This window comes from Anas acuta, chromosome 6 (genome assembly GCF_963932015.1).
Source record: "Anas acuta chromosome 6, bAnaAcu1.1, whole genome shotgun sequence".
Classification (NCBI taxonomy): Eukaryota; Metazoa; Chordata; class Aves; order Anseriformes; family Anatidae; genus Anas; species Anas acuta.
Genome location: NC_088984.1, coordinates 28,339,617 through 28,353,485, shown reverse-complemented (window position 1 = coordinate 28,353,485; position 13,869 = coordinate 28,339,617). Strand labels below are relative to the sequence as shown.

Sequence of the window (13,869 nt, the reverse complement as noted above, 5' to 3'; positions counted from 1 at the left end):
CAGGGCACTGCTGAGGACCTGAAGGACCACAGGAGGCTTATGGGACCCGTCCAGTCCTCCTCACTGCCCAGCACCTCCAGTTCCCTCGCAGATCCGTTCCTCTGCCCCAACCCCAGACATCCACAGTGCCCATCGAGACCCTCATCTCCCAGCAATGCCTTCACCCCTCCCCAGTTCATGTTCCCTTGGCGCAGGGCTGCTGGTCAGGTGTATTAAGGTGAAGAGCAACAAGAGCTCAGCCACCTCCTCCAGCTGCTCTGGCCCAGGGATGGTACCACACGAGGTGCCCTTTCCAAGCCTGGCTCTGGGAGCTGGCATGGAGATTCACTCACCACACACAGGTCTCACCCCCAGCAGGCATTTAATCATCACAGCTCACATAAACCACAGTACAGAGAGTGCAAACACACGGGCAGAGTTAGAAAAATGATTTAATGAGCAAAAGATGTAAAAAGAAAGGACAAACTGTGGTGATCAGGCAAAGGGCTTAGCCAGACAAGCATGCTGACCGGCCGCATTTTACACACAACCAACCCTTTTTTACCCTTTTCTACCTGTCCCTCCTCTTTGGTACTCCTGTTCCCCAGGCCCCCTGCACACCTCCATGGGCTTGCAGAGCTCTGCGTTTTCTGCACCCTCCCATTCTAGGGCCACTTGGTTCACAATCTTATCAGCTGCAAGGCTCAGCCTTCCTGCAGGTGGCCCCTGTAGTTCATTAGCTCACCAATTAGTGGGAGTGGGAGGTTTGCTTATTGATTGCTTCCCACTTTAGCAGTCCTCCCTCAGTTTATTCTGCTGGAATAAACATTCCTAAATATTCATATGTTCTCACAGGTTAGTGTAACTGACCAGAGCTGGTTCCTATCACTTCCTCTCTTTCTTATTACCCCATGTTGCCTTGGAATGGGGCCCTTGACCATGATGCAGCTGGCATCATGCCAGAGGGACAAACAACCACCAACTGCTGACCAGCACATGAAATTTTGTGTGCTGTTACCCACAGTCTTGGGGATGGCCCTCAGTGTGGGATGAGAGGCCCTTCGCACTAAAGACAGGCCAGAGCTGCTGCTTGTCCTCTTACAGTGATTCCAGGTCAAACAATTTACAAACTAAAAGCGAGAAAATCACTCAACAGGCAAAATGCAGACCACAGAGACAGCAGAAAGGGGCAGAACAGCAAGCAGGTGGTTCCCGTGGGACATTTGTCTTCATATGCTGTCTCCTCCGGGGCTTCACCACCGTGCGGGTGGAACGTGTCCTCTTCAGTCGGAATCGGAACTGCTCGAGCTGCTTGAGCTGCTTGAGTGCTGGAGAAGGAACAGATGAAACCGGTTCAGGATAGCACAGAAACAATCCTCTTCCACACCACTTCTGGCAGGTGCTAACGGCTACAGGCGTGAGAGCTGGGGACTTGTCCGGGGACATTTTTACTCCATGAATTCCCCCCGGCGCAGGGTGCCCACTGCCTACAGCTGCTGCTGGGAAGGAGATGGGTGCCTGTTCCCAGGGCCCAGCTGAGTTGATGTTGAGCTGAAGCAGCCACAACGCACACCCCACAGTTTAATCACCACCAAAAGTTGTGCCCTCAGGTGTGTACACAGGCTGAGCTGCAAGCTGGTAATTACCAGCAGCAATGCCGGGGGCTGTGGCCATGCAGAGGGTGGTGATCTGCAGCATCACGACCTCAGACAGCAAACCTCTGCCAAGCTACCTTCGCATTGAGATGAAATGGCTACTAATAAAATGATGCCGGTGTTTATTGCAGTGCTGTCACATGACATATATTTATTTGACACTGTTATATTTCTGCCATGGCGCTTGGCAGATATGATTATGAGCACGTTGTGGGGGGGCTGCTTTTTTATTGTTATCTCTCAAGGTTGTTCAGGCCAATTAAACAAACTCCAGAAGGTGTGTGGTCTCTGATAGCAAAAGCAAATGTCCAGGCAAATCACCTTACAAGCAATCAAATACCAAAAGGAGCTGAGGGTTTGCATTGTCTGGGAATTGCATCTACCTTGGATGGTGCAACTGGGGTTTTGTTCTGCAGCCCTTCACTCAGGCCTGTCTGGATAGCACCCATCCCTAGGAGATCATTTACTGCAGTATCTCCACCCAGCACAGACACAGAGCTACTGACTACCCTAAGATTTTTTTTTCTTTCTTTCTTTCTCTTTTTTTTTTCCTCCTCTTCTGGATGGGGAGGATTTTTGAAAGGGAGCTGCACTGGTCCTCTGATGTGGGACACTGAGCAGACGTGGTTCACAAGGTCTGGGTAAGCAGAAGGAAGATGTGGGACTTAACACACTGCATGGTGCACCCTGAGCTGTGGCATTCCACTGCTCTGAGTGGCTTCAAGGAACTTCACAGATAAGGTATCTAAAGACTCATTTGAAATGACTCATGCTTGCCTATTTATAAAACAAAAGGGAGTCTCCAATTAAAAACAAAACCAAAACAGAACAAGAAGCCCTTGGCAGCCCATGAGCTCATTCCAGCTTCAGCGAGGCAGAGGAGAACATGCATGGGGTGCAGGGGACCACGACAGAGAGCTTGGGGCAGCTGCGGCCACCACACCCTTACCTTGCCACCGTGGTGCTTGTGGGACTTGGAGTGCTTCTTCTTGTGCTTCTTATGGTGCTTCTGGTGGCAGCCAGGGTGGGCTGGTGGGCACCCCGGCACCCCTGGTGGGTGGTGTCCTGGCGGGTGGTGGCCCGGCGGGTGGTGGCCCGGTGGGTGGTGTCCTGGCGGGTGGTGGCCAGATGGGGGGGGGACACAGGGGCAGGCAGCTGGGTGTCCTGGCTGACAGGCCCCAGGGGCACTGGGGGGCACTGCCGGGTAGCCAGGATAGGGCCCAGATGAATTGCAGGACCCTGGGTACGGGTATGTCGGAGGGGCAGGCGGGCAGATCTGCACCTGCGGAGGTGGCGGTCCTAGGAGGAAGAGGGGGACTGTAAGTGAGCAGAGCCTGGAGAGGCAACATAGGGAGCTGGGATACCTGTGCACCCTAAGGACCCCACCTGGTCTACCCCCTCTTCTCAAACGATGCCCCCCTCCCCTTTGATGCACAGGTAGTCCTTTGGGGTGCCCGTGGTGGCTGCGCCGAGCCCCTCCCCAAGCCCCGGTGACTGTACAGCACCCAGGGGCAGCCGGCCCCAGCCCCACAGCCACTCACCTTGGTTGGGGTTCCACATCCTTCACTGGCTCCGAGCTGCAAAGGAAAGGACAGGCACAGTCAGCACTCCCCAGCAGTACACGGCCACGGTGTGGGGCTTCCCCTGGGGGCACCCTGGAGGGGACAGGGGGCATCCTGTCCTCCCCAAGGACCCTGAGAGTGGCTGCCACCACCACCACCCCCAGCATGAATAGAAAAAAATGCACCAACTCCAGCCCAACACAACTCCCCCGTGTGTCCCAGAGCAAGCCAAGCCCATGCACCCAGCAGGAGTGTAAGGGGTTGGGGACACCATGTCCTGGCCCTGCACCAGCTCTGGTGCCCCTCAGTGCATCCCAGCCCCGCCAGTGGGGACCGCCTCTGCTCACCCGCCGTGCAGAACAGAGCCCTCTGTAAGACCACAGCCCCGACTGCTCTCCTCAACGTGGCTCTCCCGAGGCAGTGAAGCCAGCCCGCGGGCACCCCTTAAATACAAAATACAGGGCCCTGCCCAGCCGGGGTGACACCGGAGAGCAGCGAAACCCGCAGTCACCATGGGCACGGGGAGACGTCAGCGCGCCGCTCCCACCCAGCACAAAGGTCCTGCAGGGCTGGAGAAAACACGGGAGGGAGGGTGCTGGCGTCAGGTGATGGGTGACTCAGGCGTCCCTGCCTTGAACCCTGGCGCAGTGCCCCCAGCATGGGTTACGTGCCCGGGGGACAGTGTGGGGATCACGTCCCCACTGGGGCTGCTGTAGGGCTGGGGGGCTCGGGGCCCTGCCGATGACCGCTGGGAAAAGGGGGCTGGGGGTGAACAGGTTGAGCTCAGGGTGCTGTGACAGCCCGACATCTGCCACCAGACCCAGCCCTTCCTCTCCGGGGAGCTGTGCAGAGGGGGTAGAGCTCCCCCAATGCCACCCAGTGCCATCCCCACCGCCTCCCAGTGCTGCCCCGTGCTTGGCAGCGCTGCCTCCCTGCCATGCACCAGGCTCATCACACACCACCGGGATGCTGCACCGCTAGGGACACGGCCCTGGTGCCTGGCCCTGCCCTAGCCCCGTGTCAGGAGGGTGTCTCAGGGTGATTCTGGGCACAGAGACATGCAGGCAGGTGAGGGCCCACGCCTGCAGCACCACAGGGCCCAGCTTTGGTCAAAGAAGGTCCAGCGCAGTCAGGGGACATAACACTGGGACTGGTCTGAGCGGAGCAGCTCCCCTAGGGCGGGTGCCGAAGGAGCCCAGGCAGGAACGAGTGTGTTTCCCAGCTGTATTTGTGTACCCCCCCACCCCTCCATGCATCTCCCGGCCCAGCCTTCAGCGCCTCTCAGGCCACCCGCTTCTCCAGCAGCGCCAGCACGAGTGCCAAGCCTTGCTTCGCCTCCTCCAGCAGCCCGGAGACCTTCTGTGACATCTGCAGGGGAGGGAGAAGACAGATCATTTCCAGACAAAAGGAGACAAGGCCCCCACTGCCCACCCTCCAAGCTCTGCCCAGTCTCAGTGCCCATCCTGGCACTGAGGTGTCCTTGTGCCCACAGCCCCTCCACACGGGGTCCCGGGGGCCACATCTCCTGCTCTGTCCAGCCTCATCCCCAGCTCCAGTGCACACTTCCAGCCCCTGCTTACCGCAAGCTTGAACTTCTCATCCGTTATGTCTTTGAGGTTGATCATGACATTGAAATAGGCTCCAAACACAGCAGCTTCCAACATTTTGGCTCCCACCTATGAAAAGAGGCTTCTGGAAAGCTCTCCTCCTGGACCAGCTGCACTTCATGGTCTGGCAGCAGGGCAGACCCTCGCGTTACAGTTTGGATCTCCGCTGCCCTGGCCTACCATGGGAAGCAGCACCTTCCCACCACGTTCAGGACATGGCTATGCTGTGGGAAACATTTAACGACCAGGCCACAGATGTGAAAACTCAGGCAAGGGCTGGTGGAGATTAGTTTTCCTTCCTGAGAGGCTCACAAGCTGCCAGAAAGTGAATAGGTAAAAAGTAGTGGCCAGTTTGGGAAGCAGTGCTGGCTAGATGTGTCCCCCGCATGGGTCAAACTGCGGTGGAAAATCTGGTGAGGACAGGCAGTGAGCTCTGAAGCTCCAGCCAGGACGGTGTGTGAGCCCTGGGGCCACAGGAGGTCCTAAGCATGGGGCTGTACCTGGATGTCGGATTTGCAGGCCAGGTTGCAATGCTGTGCCAGCTCCTTCAGTGGGGGCCAGAGCCTGTTCACCTTCTCTGCCAGGGTGCAGGGCACTTTCACAGCTGTCTTCAGCCCCTGCTGCATGGCAGCGCCACGCCTGGGATAGGGGATAGCCCTAGGTGAGCACTGGGACGAGCCCAGGCTAGGCCTGCTCGTGCAAAAGCTGGGGTGCAAGCTGGTGTGCAAGCTCCCACCACCACTGCAAGCCCTCGCCAGTCTGAGGGCTCACCTTTCCCTCTCTTCAGGGGTGTTTTTTGGCAGCTTCATGGCTTCCTGTAGGCAAGGAAAATAAAGTTTGGTGGACTGGGGTGCTCTGAGATCCCGTGTGTCTTCCACCAGGGGCCACAGCGGAACCAGTGGCTCCCTGACTTGGTTGCCCACGGCAGGGCTGCTCTTGGTGAGACCTCACCATGTAGCTGCTGAAGGCCTGGGAGTCGGCGTCCACCATCGCCACCAGCTCGTCCATGGCCTGGTGGAAGGGAGGGATCAGCTTCCTCATGATGGGATCCAGCTCCTCGAACTGCCGCTTGCCATAGCTCATCAGCCCCACCATGCAGCCCAGGGCTGCTCCCTGTGAGGGCACAGTGCTGAGTTCTCCAGCAGGGCACAGCCACTGCACCAGCTCTCCTCACCAAGGAGCCCCCCAGGTGCCTGGAGAAGTGCTCAGGAGGGCAGGGAGGGACCCCCTTGGGGAGAAACCCCCCTGTGGGCAGGCCACGTACCAGAGCGGCCGCAGCTGCAGCCACCGAGCCTCCTCCTGGTGCTGCTGTCCTCCCGCCGACTGCTCGCACGAAGGCTCCCAGCGGCTTTGCCACCAGCCCCTTGTCCTCCTCTCCTGCCTGCACCAGGTACCTGTGGCACACCGTGGGTCAGACCACCCCTGTGCTGGCAGCCACCACCACCCAACCCCTGCTCATCCCTCTCCACTGGGCTTTCATCTACCCCTTGGCCCACGGGTGATTGGGAAGGGGTGACAGCACTCTGCTGGGAGTCCCAGAAAATCAGCAGGAGAAGGAGCCAGGTAGCCTCCTGGTGATGCCAGGGGTTGCTCTGCATGAGAGGAGCATCTCACTGCAAGCAGCATTTGATGGGACAGAAATGCACCCAGATGCTGGCTTGGGCTCTGAAGCCATATCCCAGGGCAAGGGGACAAGGACTTATAAGCGCACGCCCTGACTTCCAGGCGGATTTCACTTTCCCAAATCAATCTCAGCGCAAGAGGCTTGCAGCAGGATCCCCCGGGCTGGGCAGAGATGGGGACAGTGAGGAGCAGCAGGAAGGGCCCCTACTCGATGATGCGCTCCCGGGGGTTGAACGGAGACAGGGAGTCCAGGCCCAGCCGGCTGACCACCTGCAAGGAGCAGCACCACCGTGTCAGCCCCAGCCGGCTCCGTGCGCCCCGCCAGCACCTCCCGCTTCATCCTCTTGCATCCTCACGCCCTGATTTTAATTAACATTGGGTGGTTTGGCCCTGGGAAAGGGCTGCAGGGGCAAGCACCTGAGGTGAGGGAAGCTGGTGCCACCCGCAGCTCCCACCCCCAATGCAGGGGTGGTGTGCGGCCGCCCACAGGTGCCTGAAACTGCACCGATAAATGTTTAGCTCACTCTTATCTAGCACATTCCTGATAGGGTGGTAAAATCCCTCCCCACTCCCTTCCCTGCTGGAGCTGAAAAGCAGAGCCTGCCTCCTTGTTTCCAGCTTATACCGGTGCTGGGACAGTGCCCTTGAGCTGTGGGGAGGTGTCCTTTCCCTCACAGCCTCTGTGCAGGCAGGCTGGGCAGCTGCTGCCTGTAATTTGTCCTCCTCGGATGGGGTCTCTGTTCCCCTCAGCATCCTCAGGACTGTAAGCCAGTTTGTCCCAGTCACTATCCCCTCACAGATTTCCAGGCACCATCCCTCAAGCCAGGTGTTACAGGCCACCCAACATGCCTGTGGCTTGTCGTGGTCCCAAGTCCCTGCTCAGTGGCATTTTTGGAATCTGGGGGGTCTTACTCATGACCCCGTCCTTGTCTCAGTGTTGGGAAGACCCACTTTACCAGCTTGATCTTGTGTTCCTCCTCCAGGATGAAGAGTTTTTCCTTCTTGATGTAAAACTCTGCTGTGTCGAGCATGGCCTTCTTTGGGACAAGCCCTACCAGCTGGGACCCCACCACAGGGAGATTCAATGCCTGCAAAGGACATCAGAAACAGGAGAAAAAGGCCCCAGAGCTGCCTTTCCTGCCTCTACCCCAGCCTGGTGGCTCCTATCCCTTCCCAGGACCTGGGGGACTCATGGAGAGCCTCCAATGTGGCTCCTGCCGTGTGGAGATAAGCCAGAAGCTGAGGTTAGCAACAAGTTGCTGAGCTTTTGGAGTTTACATGTGGTTCAGGTCTCTGCCCAGCTTGGACAAGCAGAGTGTAAGAGAAAGCAGAGCCCAGCTGTGGGCTGAGCACGTGGAGGGAGAGCACCGTGCGCTACCCACCTCTGCGTCACGGCAGACCTCCTCGTAGACGGCGTGGAGTGGCGTAGCCTCAAAGTCCAGCAGGTTGGTGGAAACCTGGGCTATGTTCTCCTCCTCCAAATACCAGCCGATGCCCTGCACCTTCTTCAAGCGTCCAGGCTGCGGAGAACCCCTGTGGTCAAGGCGCAGGGCTGGCAGCCCAGCCCAGGAGAAGCGGGGTCAGCGGGCAGCACAAGGGTACCTGGCTGGAGCCGCGGCCCTGCTCGCGGATGTTGAGGGCAATGCGGTGCGCCAGCTCCTTGGTGCACAGCAGGTTGATGTTGTATGCGATGAGGAAGGTCCGGGCCCCTGTCACTGTGGCCCCCCACCGGGGGACAAAGGTTGGGGGCCCGAAATCGGGAGCCCACTCGGGTTTCTTGAGCTGGGGAGGGAGGAGAGCATGTGGGTGGTGGTGGGCAGCATGAGCTGCCCTCCTGGAGGTGGATCCTCTCAAGCAATCACCCAGGAAAGGAGGCTCTCTCCCCCTGGCACCAAGGTTTGGCAGGAGCAAGGATCCCATCCCACAAAGCCAGGCTCACCTTCTCGGGGAGTGCCTCGTACTCCCCGGCACGGATGGCAGGTAGGGTTCTCCTGCTCTCCTCTCGGGCCGCCTCTCCGTACAGGTACACTAAAAGGCAGGGCAGTGGTGGACAACTTGTCTACCAGGGTCTGAATTTGCCTATTGAGGGGTGTGCCCCTTTCTGCCCATGGTGAAGCTTGTGTAAAAGAAGCGCTGGGGGTATGCAGGGGGACAGGGGCCCAGTTGGGCGGCCCAGCTCTCACTCACCAGGCACCCCCAGCTCTTCCGACAAGCGCTGCCCGAAGACGTGAGCACAAGCAACGCACTCCTCCATGCTGACGTTCATCACTGGCACAAAGGGGCAGACGTCCAGGGCCCCCATGCGAGGATGTTCACCTAGGGCCAGGGCAGAAATCAGGACAGGAGCCCAGAAGGGCAAGCAGACAAAGAGGGACGAGGGCCCTTTCCCTGCTGCTTTTGCAGACTGAGCACTGTCACAGCAAGGAAAGTGGAGTTTGCAGCAGCAATGCCTGCTGCAGCCTAGGGACAGGACAGATGCAGCCACTCTGGATCGGGAGGATGAGCAAGAGCTCGGTGTGGTCTTACCAGCATCCCTCCTACAGTGCTGGAAACACTCTGTGCTTGCCCTGTGGCAGCACTTCAGTGCCTGCTCTTCCTTCTAGCTGAGGCAGGAGCTCTGCCCAGGCTGGGAGCAGAGTGTTGCTCACCCGTGTGCTGGCTCATGTCGATGAGCTGCCCGGCCACGCGGGCTGCGCTCAGCGCCCCTTCGACGACAGCTTCGGGGGTCCCCACGAAGGTGTAGACAGTACGGTTGGTGGAGGCACCAGCGTCCACATCCAGCAGCACGCAGCCAGGTGTCCGGGAGATGGCCTGCCCCAGTGCCTCAATCACCTGCCAACAGGGGCAAGCTGGCTGGGCTGGCGAGGCTCCCACTGTAGCCCCAGCAGCTGTGCAAGGTGAGGATGCCGTTTCTCAGGCGTCTCCACCCCGCTCCCACCAGTGCAGGGGATGAACCTGTCACCAGGCTCATCAGGAAGGAGGTGAGGATGCAGGACCTAGGGGTATGAGAATCCAGATCCCAGCCAGGGGATCTGGGACTCTGAGACAGCCCCCAGGTAGCCCCAAGCCCTGGGAGAGCTGCTGTGTGACAGAGAGCTCCATCGCAAGTTGCTGTCCCTGAGGACACTGTCTCCTGCAAGCTTCAAAACAGATTTGTCTCCACAAAGCCCGTTCCCCAGGGGAAGCAGCAGTTTTTCAGCAATTTTAGGTCTGCTGACCTGCACCACGGTCAGGGGCAAAGTGCAGCCTGAAGCAGGTGCCCAGCACAGGCAACATTGACCTGGCTGGTGTGTTTGATTTCATTTGGCCCAGAAATAATGCAAAAGTACCAAAGAAGTACAGGAGTACTGGAAAACTATAAGCCAGGCTGCAAATCATGGGGCAAAACCCATTGCAGTACATATGGGAGCCCAGCTGCCCACCACCCGCCACTCCCCACCCCTCGACCCTCACCTCCTTATTGCACCCCTCCGAGAAGTTGGGGACACACTCCACCATCTTGGCCATGGTCCTCGGCTCTGCACGAACCCTGTGGCCCCAGACTCGGCTCCTCAAGCTGCGTGGGTTTTTCTGGCTGTTCCAGTCCTGCTGGGAAGCAGCAGCGTTCCCAGCACCCAGCCGGTTGCCTCTTGCCCAGCACCAGGGTTTCTCATTAACTGCATTGATCTGCAGCCAGCAGACAGAAAGGGTATTGGATCAGCAGCACGGGGGGGCTAAGAGTGAAGTGCCCTTGTGGGGCTTGAGCAGCACGTCCTCAGCAAGCTCCAACAGAAATGACCCGTCAGTGCCCACTAATGACTAGGACAAGGTGGCACAACGTGAAGAAAAGCAAAAGTTCCCCGCTCCACCTGTCCCCAGGGGCTGCCCCACAGGACTGCCCCTCGTACAGGCAGATCAGCAGCAGGCCAGTAGCACCTGCAGGGCTGAGACCAGAAGGGGTGGGGACACGGAGGACAGGAGCACAAAGGCACAAACGGGACAAACAGTACCCAGCACTGGTGGGGGGCTGCTGCTCCCACGGTGAAACCAGTGTGAACCCCCACCCACAAGCTGATGGTGGTATCAGTCACTGTGAGCAGGATTCACACCTGCACACCCTATAGGATTTCGAGCCCACTCCTTCACCCCTCAACCCTCATCTGAGCCACAGCCACCTTCAGCCCACTGCGTATTAGAAACAACACCTCTGCTGTGCGGGTGATGGAGCACTAGGACAGATGCCTTCAAGGGTGGTGGAATCTCCCTCTGGAAATCCTCAAAAGGTACTAGGACGTGGTTCTGGGCAACCTAATGCAGGTGTCCCTGCTGGGATCTCCCAGCAGTGCTGAGGAGGTGTGGGGCAGCGAGAGTGGGGGTGCAAAGGGGTGCTGCACCCCGGCTCGTTGGTCTAGGGGTATGATTCTCGCTTTGGGTGCGAGAGGTCCCGGGTTCAACTCCCGGACGAGCCCCATCTTTTCTGGATCCCTGGCCCAGAGAGTGCGGGGGACAACCTTGGATTGCACTGGGGAGCAGGACCAGGGCAGTGTCTGCTGTGAGGGGAGAGCATTTGGTTTTGGGGTGTGTGTGTGTGTCCAGGGGGAGGAGGGCTGTTGAGGGCATGTTGAGTAGGCAGGGGTGAGTGTGTGGTGCTGCAGGTGTGATTTGTGAGGCAGGTGCGTTGTGGAAGAGCAGGGGAGGTGTGCTGATGTGTTGGGGAGTGGTGTGGGCTGAGGAGGAGGAGGCAGGAGGAAGGTTTTGTTAAAAGCAGAGCCCCCCAGGAAGGCCCCCATGAGTGTGGGGATGTAGCTCAGCGGTAGAGCGCTTGCTTTGCATGCAAGAGGCCCTGGGTTCAAGCCCCAGCATCTCCAGCCTTTTCCTCCCCACACAGGGCAGGGCAGCCGTTGGGGGCTGCAGGGCCTGGGGCTGTGTCTGGGCACCAAGCACGGGTGGCCCCGTGCATGGCAGCAGCAGTGGGGCAAATGGTGGAGCTGGAGCTGCCCCTGCAGGCGTGAGAGCTGTGGGGCACGAGGGCAGAGGGTGCAGAGGGCCCCATGAGCGCGGCTCGTTGGTCTAGGGGTATGATTCTCGCTTCGGGTGCGAGAGGTCCCGGGTTCAACTCCCGGACGAGCCCCTCTTTTGGGACGAGCCCAGCTGCTGCGGGCAGGGGGCAGACACAGGGGGGCTGGCTCTGGGCCCTTGTCCAGGGCAGGCAGCGCAGGGGGGCCCTGGCATCCCCCAGCAGCCTGCAAGCGGCACCCCATGCTGGGGCCGGAGGCTTTGTGGGGCAGCACAGCCGCCTTTGGCCAGGCTCAGCTGCTGCCAGTGCAGCAGGTAGCACCCAGCTGCTGCTGCCAGGGCCTGGGCCCCCTGGTGGGCACTGGTCAGGGGATGTAGCTCAGTGGGAGAGCGCTTGCTTCGCATGTAAGAGGCCCTGGGTTCAAGCCCCAGCATCTCCAGCCTTTTCCTGCCTCACAGCCCGTGCCCAGGGAAATGCCTGGGCAGTGGATGATGCCCACCAGGAGCTCCTCTTCCTTCTGCCCTCTGCAGGCATCCCCAGAGCCCCTCTCCCCCTGCTCGCTCTTTCTGCTCCTGGCTCCCCGATGGCTGCAGCGCTCGCCTTGCCCAGCTCCTGCCTCTGCCCCACGGGTCCCCGCTCTGCTGTCCCTGGCTGCACAGCCCTGGCTGTGCCCTGTCCCTTTTGTCCCTGTGGCACAGGGCAGCACAGGTCTGCAGTGCAGGGTGGGGAGGGAGGCAGCAGGGGGCTGTGCCTGATGTGTCAGGGCTGTGGGGCAGCAGGGCTTTTCTGTGTCCCTCCAGGATGTGTCTGCAGGCCAGCGGTGCCCAAAAGAGGGGCTCGTCCGGGAGTTGAACCCGGGACCTCTCGCACCCTAAGCGAGAATCATACCCCTAGACCAACGAGCCGCGCTGGGCAGCTCCCCGTGCACCCTCCCTGGGCCACCCTGGCAGTGCTGGGGCAGCGCCGCCACTGGCCCCTGCTGGCCTCAGGCCCTGCCACCAGCACCCAGGTGCAGAGCGGGCCCAGGGCTGGCGCTGGCGCTGCCCCAGCCTCCCCAGCAGGAATGGGGGCCGGGGGGGCACCAGGGGCTGCCTGGGGATGCCCCTCACAGACCACGGGGCACAGGCAGCCCCAGCCGGGGGCTGTGATGGCCGAGGGGTGAAGGCGTTGGACTCGAAATCCAATAGGGTTTCCCTGCGCAGGTTCGAATCCTGCTCACAGCGACAGCTTTTAGCCCTGCCCTGGGGCTGCAGGGGGCACGCTGAGCCCACACAGGGCTCTTGGCTGCCCAGGGCAGCCCCTTCCCTGTGCGCTGTATGGGGCCGAGGCGGGGCAGGGGTTTTGCTGGAGGCCAGCTGCACACCCAGGCTCCTTGGTCTAGGGGTATGGTTCTTGCTTAGGATGTGGCGGAACCGGGATTCAGCTCTGGACCTGCCCCTCTTTTGGACATCGTTGGCCTGCAAACAGCCCTTGTCTGTGGCATAAAAGGGGACCTTGATGTCCCACAGCTGCCTGCTGCGCCTCGCTGCCTCCTGCCAGCACCCACCTTCCCCCTTCAGCGATGTATCTGGGCTGTGCCTTGGCCACAACAAAAGCATGGAGATGCTGGGGGTTGAACCCAGGGCCTCCTGCATGCAAAGCAGGCGCTCTCCCGCTGAGCTACATCCCCTGCACAGGGGGCTCTGCCTTGGGGGTCCCTGCTGGCACTTGTGGACCAGCTGCCCCCATGGATGCTGCACAGGGGGCACTTGGTGGTTGTGCCCATTTCCCTGCATTGGCCACACAACCCAGGCACGCCAAAAGGCCCCTGTGTTCTAGGCTCTGATGGGGACAAAAGGCACCCCCCCACACCCCACTATGTCTGCAGCACATCCTGGCGATGCAAGGCAGGCAACAACCTGCCTCATTTGTGTAGGGGCAGGAGTCTGCCTCCACATGCAGCATCTCCTGCTTCCCCTACCCAACAAATACCCACATTTGGCACACCCACCCAACCCCAGACTCTGCCTGTGACGGGGGCACAGCCATTCAACAAGAGGGCCATAGTGCTGGGCACTGTGTGCTGGGGGCCGCAGCCTGCCTGGGCTCTACCCCACAGCTGGGGTGCCCCCGAGAGCACCCCGGTGCTGCCCGCTGTGGGGCCTGGGGCTGTGCACCAGGGCTGGAGGTGGCCACGTCTGGGTGAAAGAGCTGCTGGGGGCACCAACAGGCCTGCAGATGGGAGCGACCCGTGCGAGCCCCAACCCCCTGGGACCGTGCTGGGGAAAGAAGAGCCCTTGGGTAGGGCAGAGGGAGCTTTGGCAGGAGCCAGCAGGGGGCAAGAAGTGGGCTAGGAGACTTTCCCAAACCACAGGTGCCCCATCACTACCGGCATGAAGGGCTTGCAGCTCATGGGCAGAGCACTTGCCATGCATGCAGGAGGCTCCAGATTCCACCTCCAGCATTCC

General features: G+C 60.0%; 1 protein-coding gene and 7 non-coding genes across 8 annotated transcripts; 5 read left to right on the top strand and 3 right to left on the bottom strand.

Moving 5' to 3' along the window:
• Positions 1-413: 413 nt before the first annotated feature.
• FTCD (formimidoyltransferase cyclodeaminase) lies at positions 414-10,129 on the bottom strand. The gene is made up of 17 exons (XM_068686078.1): positions 9,880-10,129; positions 9,075-9,258; positions 8,614-8,742; positions 8,366-8,454; positions 8,029-8,208; positions 7,809-7,946; positions 7,383-7,514; positions 6,635-6,696; positions 6,068-6,197; positions 5,755-5,916; positions 5,575-5,618; positions 5,304-5,442; positions 4,777-4,872; positions 3,544-4,564; positions 3,176-3,211; positions 2,584-2,933; positions 414-1,307 (listed from the first exon to the last, which is right to left on the bottom strand). Exons 1-14 carry the CDS (start codon positions 9,931-9,933, stop codon positions 4,478-4,480), a joined length of 1,626 nt encoding a protein of 541 aa, XP_068542179.1. The 5' UTR covers positions 9,934-10,129; the 3' UTR covers positions 414-1,307; positions 2,584-2,933; positions 3,176-3,211; positions 3,544-4,477.
• Positions 10,130-10,802: 673 nt separating this feature from the next.
• On the top strand, positions 10,803-10,874 carry TRNAP-UGG (transfer RNA proline (anticodon UGG)). Its single transcript has one exon. It is a non-coding gene; the product is annotated as a tRNA-Pro (tRNA).
• A 327-nt stretch (positions 10,875-11,201) lies between these two features.
• TRNAA-UGC (transfer RNA alanine (anticodon UGC)) lies at positions 11,202-11,273 on the top strand. Its single transcript has one exon. It is a non-coding gene; the product is annotated as a tRNA-Ala (tRNA).
• Positions 11,274-11,464: 191 nt separating this feature from the next.
• On the top strand, positions 11,465-11,536 carry TRNAP-CGG (transfer RNA proline (anticodon CGG)). Its single transcript has one exon. It is a non-coding gene; the product is annotated as a tRNA-Pro (tRNA).
• Positions 11,537-11,789: 253 nt separating this feature from the next.
• TRNAA-CGC (transfer RNA alanine (anticodon CGC)) lies at positions 11,790-11,861 on the top strand. The gene has a single exon. It is a non-coding gene; the product is annotated as a tRNA-Ala (tRNA).
• A 394-nt stretch (positions 11,862-12,255) lies between these two features.
• Positions 12,256-12,327, bottom strand: TRNAP-AGG (transfer RNA proline (anticodon AGG)). The gene has a single exon. It is a non-coding gene; the product is annotated as a tRNA-Pro (tRNA).
• A 236-nt stretch (positions 12,328-12,563) lies between these two features.
• TRNAS-CGA (transfer RNA serine (anticodon CGA)) lies at positions 12,564-12,645 on the top strand. Its single transcript has one exon. It is a non-coding gene; the product is annotated as a tRNA-Ser (tRNA).
• Positions 12,646-13,019: 374 nt separating this feature from the next.
• TRNAA-UGC (transfer RNA alanine (anticodon UGC)) lies at positions 13,020-13,091 on the bottom strand. Its single transcript has one exon. It is a non-coding gene; the product is annotated as a tRNA-Ala (tRNA).
• Between the last annotated feature and the right edge of the window lie 778 nt (positions 13,092-13,869).